At 31.9% G+C, this 10,037-nt stretch overlaps 2 protein-coding genes across 2 annotated transcripts in view; one reads left to right on the top strand and one right to left on the bottom strand.

Annotated features, from left to right (window-relative positions):
- LOC101495757 (TMV resistance protein N-like) overlaps positions 1-4,155 on the top strand; it is a 6,459-nt gene extending 2,304 nt beyond the window's left edge. The window contains exons 3-7 of the mRNA XM_073363610.1: positions 2-69; positions 439-711; positions 826-1,767; positions 2,332-2,889; positions 2,987-4,155. Of these exons, the coding sequence (XP_073219711.1) occupies positions 2-69; positions 439-711; positions 826-1,767; positions 2,332-2,889; positions 2,987-4,060 (2,915 nt within the window). The 3' untranslated portion in view covers positions 4,061-4,155. The remainder of the gene's footprint in view (position 1; positions 70-438; positions 712-825; positions 1,768-2,331; positions 2,890-2,986) is intronic.
- Positions 4,156-5,887: 1,732 nt separating this feature from the next.
- LOC101496078 (uncharacterized) lies at positions 5,888-8,391 on the bottom strand. Its single transcript, XM_027330441.2, has 4 exons — positions 8,072-8,391; positions 6,802-7,025; positions 6,463-6,701; positions 5,888-6,192 (listed from the first exon to the last, which is right to left on the bottom strand). The coding sequence occupies exons 2-4, from the start codon at positions 7,016-7,018 to the stop codon at positions 6,031-6,033; spliced, it is 618 nt and encodes a 205-aa protein (XP_027186242.2). The 5' UTR covers positions 7,019-7,025; positions 8,072-8,391; the 3' UTR covers positions 5,888-6,030.
- Positions 8,392-10,037: the final 1,646 nt, after the last annotated feature.

The raw sequence follows: 10,037 nt of genomic DNA on the forward strand, positions 1-10,037 counted from the left end.
GAAGAGCTCAATGAACGTAATAGGTTATGGAACTCTGAAGATATAGTCCAACTTTTAGAAGAAAATATGGTAAGACAGATTTTGTTGGTTTGGTTTTGTATTTGTAAAATTTGGTTTTTCTCTTTCAATTAAAAAGAGAATTTTTTTATATCATTATCACCATTTTGCCAAATCATAGTGTCTTACTATCACAACTTAAAACACTTGTAAAAATATATCGCACGGAAATATGATTGAATGTCAGAAAGTTTATTTACATTTTCAATGTATAAGTATTAAATTCTAATTATAATATCCCTCTGTCAATCTGTTTCTAATACTTTGTTTCCAATATGGATTCATAGTTGACTTGTTATTTTCATATGTTGTCAATTTATTCCAAATTTTGTCTGTTATGTACATTCCTAATATCTTCATGTATTGTGATTGCCTCAATAGGGAACTAGCAAAATTCATATGTTAATTCTTGATTGTTCCAAAGGGGAGGAAGTAAATTGGGAGGGAGAGGCTTTACGGGAGATGAAAAACCTCAAAACTCTTATTATTAGAAATTGTCGTTTTAACAAAGGCCCCATCCATCTTCCAAATAGTTTAAGAGTTTTGAAATGGCATGGATATGCTTCATCAACTTTACCATCTGATTTTCGTCCAAGGAATTTGTGCATACTCGAGTTACCTAGCAGCTGCTTAAAGCTATGCGAACCAATCCAGGCAAGTGTTTGTGCATGTATATCGTTGTTTCTTTATGAATTCACATCAAATTCCTATTATTATTTATAAACCTTCTGATTATTATTATTATTATTGTTGTTGTTGTTGATGCAGGCATTTGCATGTTTGAGAATTTTGGATTTAAGCTACAATGAATACATAACTGAGATTCCTGATGTATCTGGTCTCCCAGATTTAGAAAAATTGTCATTTAAACATTGTGAGAATTTAACTAAAATTCATGACTCAGTTGGATATTTGGGAAGTCTTAAGATATTGGATGCTTCTAGTTGCAAGAATTTGAAGACTTTTCCACCCATCATATTGACCTCTCTTGAACAACTCAATCTTTCACATTGCTCAACTCTAGAGAGTTTCCCAGAAATATTGGGAAAGATGGAAAATATAACAGAACTTTATATAATGGGAAGTCCAATAAAAGAATTGCCATTTTCAATTCAAAACTTTACTCGGCTTCAAAAGTTGGAACTACGAATCTGTGGAAAGGTTCTATTACCTAGCTGCATTGTCAAGTTGCCAGAACTCAGTTTGATCCATGTTTCAAAATGTGAAGGGTTGTGGTTACCTAAACAATACAAAGGTAAAGAAATGGTGTTGCAGTCTTCAAATATGGATCGTCTTATTCTTTCGCACTGCAATATATTCAATGACTTCCTTCCAGTAGGTCTCAAATTCTTTTCTAATGTGAAAGATTTAGACCTATCGGGGAATAACTTCACAACTATTCATGAATGGATTGAAGAATGCCACTTTTTGAGGTACCTTAAGGTGGATAATTGCAGTCATCTACAACGAATTAATGGGATTCCAAACAAATTAGAAATATTTTCAGCGAAAGAATGCACATCCTTGAAATGTTTGGACCTCACAGTTCTTCCGGCATGCACTACAGAATCTTGCTCTCTAAAGGAACTGATTTTGGATGGTTGTGTGTATCTTCAAGAAATTATAAGCCTGCCACAAAACTTGGATATTTTCTCTGCCAAAAGCTGCACATCATTGACTTCCCAGAGTATAAACATGTTGTTGAATCAGGTCCTCTCCTTACCCTATTTTATTTTATTTGACATTTATATTGACTTAGTGTTGTCTTTGGAATGTGTGGACTTGGATTCATAGAAAGTTGATGTTATAGCCTACAGTGCCAAGAAAAAAAGTGTCATATAGATTGGTGTTTGAAAAGGTGGATCAGTATTACTTTTTGCTAAATATGTAACTGTGAAGTACATGATGCCTAATTATTGGGTTTTATCACTACAACATCAATCGCCACATTTAGTTATTATTGGATTGTTAGATAGTATATCTCCTATGGTTAGTTTCCATATTATTTACTTATTATCATGATTGTTTTTTAGTTTCCCTATATATTTAGGATTTGGATTGAAGTATCCTTATAAATAAATATTAGTGTTTTAATCTTTGGATCAAATTATTATCAATAATATTCAAACTCGTTATACTTCAACATTTTAAATTTAACTTTTTGGTATCTAGATTAAAGTCTTCTTTGATCAATAAAATCAGTTCCTATCAACTCCTATTAATGTTTCAAAAAATTTGGTTAACATGTAACAGTTCTAAACTTTTGACTGACAGGAAGGGGTAGAGGCTGGAAACAATATGTTTTTTTTTCCAGGAAAAAATATTCCAGAGTGGTTCACGCCTCGTACAAGTGTGAAGAAGGTTCCCACCTCTAGAGTGGCTACAAAACAAGAAATCGAAGGGTCACTGTATTTTCAGTTTCGCAACAAATTCCCAACAATTTGTCTCTGTCTTGTTATTGGACTAGGGAATGAGCAACCTATCCAGGTCAAGTTTAGCCTCCAAGTATTCATCAATGGCAATAAGAAGCGCATTGGCTGTCAACAAGTTTACGAGTTCAAGATAGATACTGATCATGTATTTCTATTGAAGATTGAAGATAATGAAGACATAGTGTTTTCAGATAATAAGTGGAATTCTGTTGAGGTTTCATTTGTTGATCATATTACGAACGACGAGGAACCAATCAGACAGGTTTCTAGATATAGCGGAATTCATGTATTTGAACAAACAATTGATCCAGAGGATATTCAATTCATTGATGCTTCACAAAGAATGATAAACACGAATTTGAATCCAAATTCAATGGAGGGGGCACACCAAAAAGTAAAGGTTAAAATTTCTTGCCCCCCTTTTTTATATCTTTTCCCAATTCCCATATTTTTGCTATTTTTTTACTTTTCTTGTTTTGGGTTATTTATTTGTTCAGATCACAGCAGAGAGACCCCAGAAAGACCAAACAAATGTGTTATCTTCACCCATTGTGTCATCGACCCAACTTCGACCTCCAATCATTGATGCAAAAATAGTTGGAGGCCCAAAGCCAATGCTTCCAAATAAGATGTCTTCGGAGAATGTCATAGAAGAAACTTCAGAGAGGCTTCCAGAGGAAGAAGTTCATCCTACTTCAATTCCAAATGACCCTCTTGTCATTCAAATTTGTAGTGAGGGTGATGATATTGAACTGGAAGCAGTATCCTCTTCTGAAGAATCTTCTTCAGAGATTGAAAGTTCTGACTCAGATGATCCCTTTGACTGTGTTAGTAATAGATTCAATATTAGTGCCAAGGAAGCCATATCTTCTGGGTCATGTTCTGGAGATGCCTCACTTGGAATAATTAGAGAGACCATTAATGCGTTGGCGTTGTTAATGGTTAAAGAGTTATCTGAAGTCTCTTGCGATCCTGACACACAGTCTAGATTTCATCAACTGTTAGATGTATTGAGTACAAGTAGCCACCCCAAGATGAGTGTAGAGCTGAAAGAGGCTATTGTGGAGTTCCAGAGAAAGGCCTTTTTATCAATCCAAGAATTCCAATCCACAATAGAGTCTGTCAACAAACTAAAGGATTTTGAGAAGCATCTAGATGAAATTAAGCAGGAAACTATGGCAGGCAAGGGTCGAAGGAAAGACCTCAAAAACTCAATTAAAAAGGTTTCTTTGGACATTAAGGCCGAAAATAGTAGGATAAATGAGTCAGAGGCAGAAATTGTAACTTTAAGGAAACAACTAGATACCAAAGAAATGGACCTTGAAAAATTTGTGTTGAATCTCAAGAATCAGGAGGGAACACTCTCAACCTATTCAACAAGTTATGCTTCTCTTAATGAACATGCTCGAGCACTACTAGAAGAAGTTGATGATCTACTTGCTGCGAGCAGTGGGGTAAAACATGAAGGTGAAGCTGCCAAACTGAAGCAAAGTAGGCTCAAGGCAACATGGTCTATGGATCTAACCACCCAGTTCAATAAGATTAAGAATAACATTATTAACCGTTTATGACTATGACTGGTAGGATGTAATCTTTGTTTATTTTTTCCTAATTAGTTTATAAAGTATGGCCAGGAGACCTATCTAATAAAGGGAATATTCGGTTTCATAGTTTTTTTATCAGTAAATTATTACACCATGCTAATCGTTGAGAAGTCCAGACTCCATAGCAACAAGGAATTACTAGCTAAAAGCTTAAAGTGAAAGTTTCGCAAGTTATAATGGATGATCATACAATACTCGGTGGTGAGAGAATCTATCAAGTGTTATTTATGATGCAAAAATGAAGAATTCGTGAAACTTGTAACAAGAGAGAAGATTAGGTGGACAAAAATATTTTAAAAAATTAAATACACTTATAAAGCATTTTGTTTGAAATAAACTCAACCTTCAAGATCTAAAGTAACAAATCTAGTATTCTTTTGTAAAATTTTCTGCAACTCTATGTAAAATACATGATGGTATTTATTACTATGCCTATGTATATGCAGATAGTAAGCAAACATGATAAAGACCCGAGTGAGGGTTGATAAGGAAAAAATGGTATATCGTAATAAAGAGTATGGTAAGGATATATATGGTAAATAAAGACTCGAGTAGGCTGCTTAGTCGGCAGGTTTGTTATGCCTTAATAGGATAAATAGTAAGGTGAGTAAAATGTGATGGGCATGTAATAACATTAGAAGGATCTTGGCTTTGGAGTAGATTGGAATTCTTCCCTTTTTTATAGTTTTTCCTCATCAATTAAATACATTATATTTCCATAATTTGATCTACTTCCCTACATAAGTTCTGCTTCTGAATTCACAGTTTCATTAAAACCTGTTATATGGTATCAGAACGGTTTCGGGATTCCGCTTCCACTCTCATTTCTCTGAATCAATCATCTGTTGTTCCTATTCACTCAATCATGCTAACAATTCTTTTGTTCTCAAACTCTTGATCAAGTTGCAAGAAGGCAACTTGTTGTGGAATCAGCAAGTTGAACGGCGTAATCACATCACACAAGATGCACCGAGTTGATGACTATGACATATATGCACCGAGTTGATGACTATGACACAGAGTAACATAATTCGTTTATATACCCTACAAACCACGAATTGGTTCGTGAGAACCAACAATGTAACACTTTTAATACTTTACATAAATTTTTTAACTGCATTAATATATTGTCAAGTACTCCTGTGCCAATGATGTGGTATAAGTACATATATAATTATTCTTCTACTTAGAATTGTTGTAGTTATATAGATAACTGAACTTCCAATATTTTAGAAACAATCGATGTGAGACTAGCATTTCGAATTCTTCTGTTTTTTTAGAAGATTTGTATTTATTACCGATGTGGGACTAGCATTTCAAATTCTTCTGTATTTTTAGAAGATTTGTATTTATTACTGATGTGGGACTATTATTTCAAATTATTCCGTTTTATTTTAATGATATGCATTTATTACACTAGTATTTTTCAAATTCTTCCCTTTTTAATGTAAGATTTGTATTTCTTTTTATTTTTATAGAAACTTGTGTTTTTTTTTATTAATATGGACGACTGTATAACTAATACTGCTATTTATTTTTTTCTTACGGAGACTTGTGTTAAACCAATATTCCCACTTTTTTTTTTGTGGAGACTTATTTTTCATGACTTGTGTTTGTTATCATTATAAACAATTTAATATAATTCATTTAAAAACTCATTACTTTCATATAAAAAGAATCATTATTTATTTTCAAATATTAACACATTTTCAAGATATTATTAAGATGAAATACTGATAATTTATTTATTCGATGCATTGCAATATTTTTTTTGAAAGGAAGTTACCAAATAAATTTAAAAACAATGTAATATTATTATTATTAAAATATAATATTTTTGTTTTAATATAAAGAATTTTATTGTCTAGAAGTTTGTCATAACATGTCTTCAACATATAAAATATTTAACCTTTTATTAATTTAATTTTAACTAGCTTTTATCTTGGCTTTAGATCACCCTTCCATTGCCTCCAACATGTCTTCAACATATATGCCATTGACTTTAGATCACCCTTCCATTGCCTCCATTTCTCATTCAGCTCAGATTTTAACATTTCTCTTGTTAAGTCATTTATTGGAGGAACAAACTCAAATTTACTCTACACAATAAGAAATGTTAAAGAAACATGTTATATTAGTTAAATGTATTCTTACAGTTATCAACATGTTATGATGTAGTTTGAGTGTGCTAAACATCTATATTCTTAAACTATAAGTATGATTATAAATTGTTAATCCATCAAATATTCCTAACATCATCATTGTACATCAAACATGTTAGAGCACAAAAACTAAAAAACATGTTAATTGTACATCTCAATTGACTTCTTAAAAAAATGTTATATTAGTTAAATGAATAATCATAATACCTCTATTAATTTCAACATTTCTTCTTTGTAATCATTTGGCATAACTTTCCATGACTTGTAGTTGATAGGAGCATATTGATACCTTCTAGCTACGCTACCAATGAAACGAGTTAGAGTTGTCCCTTCCTCACCAATGGGTCGACCATATTTGTCCAAATTAACGATTATTAAATCACCATGTTCCATTTCCCATACATCTAACATTTTTGTAGGACCTCTAGCCCGTTTAGGCTCTACTTCTACAAACAAAACAAAAGGACAATAACATTATGTGTGCATATAAGTCATAATAAAAATAATATAAATAAAACTTCAAAACAAAGAATATATAATTAATACCTTTTTCAATTGGTTCTTCTTCAACTTCTATATCAGAGGGAATTGAGTGAGATTCTACAGACTCACGTATGACACCTTCTGCATGACAAGGACTAGAACGAGTTTCTGCAACATTACTTCCTTCTACATTGGTTGAGTTTGTATTATTTGAAGTAGACTGAATTCCTTCATTATCACTTGCTCGATGTCGAATATTTAACTTTCTTCTTCGAGCCATTGCTTCTCTAACACAAAATTATAAATGAGTAACTTGGACAAAAGTCAAAAAACATAGACAAATCTAAAAGTATAAAAAAAACATAATGTATAAAATCATGCACAATTAGAACACACTTCATTCGTCTTCCTCATCATCTTCATCATCATCCATATTATCAACATCAACAACTTCAAAAAAATCATTATCGTCTTCAACTTCAAGCCTAACCAAATCATTAACATTTTGAGTAGCTTCACTTGTATCGCCCATTAGTTGCCCATGAATTTCTTCAATTTCATTAGATTCCTCATCACCCATATCATAGATATCTCTAACTTTTGCATTGAGAACAACAAGCCAATCCTTGTTTCTCTCATCATATATATAAAACACCTTTTTAGCTTGTGATGCAAACACAAATGGGTCATCACAAATATTTTTCCCAGTATGTTTTAAAAATTTGAAATTGACAAGCGTCATACCAAACTTATCTTTCTTGATACCTTTATTAATATCAACCCAATCACATTTAAATAACACAAACTTGTACTTTCCAGAATAATCCAACAGCAGTATATCAGTTATTGCCCCATAGTAATTAATTTCATCTGTTGAGGTCTTTGTCTTTACAACAACTCCACTATTTTGTGTTTTCAAAAATCTCTCTCTCTTCTTTGTGTGGAATCTAAAACCATTAATCGCATAACCTGTGTATCTTCTTACTACCTCAGATGGTCCACGGGATAACCATCTAAGTTCATGAGTAACTTCTGAGCTCTTTTGTTCATCCATACGCTGGATCTAAAATATTTCATGAAATATAGTAAGTTTATATATAAAAACAATCAGTAAAATTTAAATAATTAAATTATTATATGCTCACCCTGAGTTTAAACCACTCAATAAATTTTTGACCATGTTGCTTGTCAATTTCAAGTTGTGTCAATCGTCGTGGTCGACACTGTCTCTTAAGATGTAAAATGTGTTCTCTAAAAGTAACAGTAATAGAGTTAAAATAAAATGTAATAAAAATTTCAATTGTATAAAATTGAAATATGATATGTGACTTACTCTATAAATGGAGCAACTGCATCACAATTAGAAAGCACATATCTATGTGCCTGTGCTAACTCTTTCTTGTCAAGTTTAGTTCTACTCACTTTCTTCCTCTTCCCTAATCGTAACTTTTGTTGTTTCTTTATCCCTAATGGCCTTCCAGAGACTTCATCGTCATTTCTGTTAGGTCTATTGAACCTAGTTTCTACCCCAGATAGATATTGCGAACAAAACGTCAAACATTCATTGGCCAAAAATCCCTCTGCAATTGATCCTTCTGGATGGGCTCTATTACGTACAAAGGACTTAAGAGTAAGAAGAAACCTGAAAGTGAAGAAAATTTAAAATATTTATGTTCTCAACATCCAAAAAAACTTGTTTAACACTTTTAATTAAACCAATTTTTATAAACATACATACCTCTCAAGCGGATACATCCATCGATATTGTACCGGTCCAGCAACTTGGGCTTCGTGTGCCAAATGAATTACCAAATGCATCATAACAGTAAAAAATGAAGGAGGAAAAATTGTTTCCAACTGACAAAGTGTGATAACTATTTGAGACTCCAATTGTGATAGAAATTCCACATTAAGTACCTTAGAACAAATTTGCTTGAAGAAATTGCAAAGATCAACTAACACTGAAGTGACTTTATCTGGCAATGAACCCCGTAATGCTACTGGAAGAAGCTCTTGCATCAAAACATGACAATCATAACTTTTTAATCCAAACATCTTGTGTTGCTTGACATGCACACAACGTGGGATGTTTGATGAACATTCATCTGGAGTTTTTACATTCTTGAGAATGCTTAGGAGTACAATTTTATTTTCACAAACAATTAATATTTTGGCTCCTTTAAAAAATATATATTTTTCAATTTGATGCCTATAACCACAGATTTAAGTGTGTAACTATAATCCTTAGTGACAAATTTATGTCACTGAAGGTATAAGACACCTATACCAACAAAAATTAATTTATCTGTGGGGATAGATTGTCTATGCCTACAGTTTTTAATTTTGTCATTATAAGCTTCTGTAGGTATATGTCTGTTTTCTTGTAGTGATTGGATATGCTCGTATATCTCCTTGGTGATTATTGGTTATCTTTTTTCTTTAGTTATTTGTTTATTTTATAAATAAAAATTATTTATTTTATAATATAAAATTTATATATATATATATTTTTTTTTTGTATGGTTTTTACTTGAAAAATTGCACCTAATTTTTTCTATTTTATATAATTACACTAAGAAGATTACATATGGACACTATGCATCCACAATTCATTTCTTGTAAATTTGCAAAAATAATTATCAAGATAAAACTAGCATTAGGTTACACAACATGAAATGATATACTAATACATTAGATACTTCAACTTACTCGGTTACACAACAATATATGCTAATTTATTCTTTTATCACTTGAATATAACTCACAAGCAAATAGTTCAACTAAATAAGTTAGATAGATAAAATAGTAATCTTTAACTAGATTATGAATTACTTATTGAAAATATTATAAGCGTACTAAATTTTGAGTTGGTTGTATATGAGCAAATATGGTGGATGGTAACAACAATCAAAGGATAATATGGTGACACTCGACTAGCGAACAATCAAATTGTTCAACTGAATAAGTTAGAAGATATAGGAGTAACCTCTAAATAGATTGTCAAATACTTTTTGAAAAAATTATAAACACCCTAAAATCTAAATTGGGTGTATACAAGCAAATACAATGAATGAAAACAACAACCAAATGATAATATGGTGACACTCGACTATGGGCAAACACGGTGAATGGTAACCACTGCATGGTAACCAATGAATCCTTGCACAGTGAATGGTAACCACTGAATCCTTACTCAGTTGATTGAAACAGTTAAATAGATAGAGGAGAATACTTGATGTAGAGTGTCATAACCACTGAATCCTTACTCAGTGACGAGTATTTTGAGAAAGTTATATCAT

This window comes from Cicer arietinum, chromosome 7 (assembly GCF_000331145.2).
Source record: "Cicer arietinum cultivar CDC Frontier isolate Library 1 chromosome 7, Cicar.CDCFrontier_v2.0, whole genome shotgun sequence".
NCBI lineage: Eukaryota > Viridiplantae > Streptophyta > Magnoliopsida > Fabales > Fabaceae > Cicer > Cicer arietinum.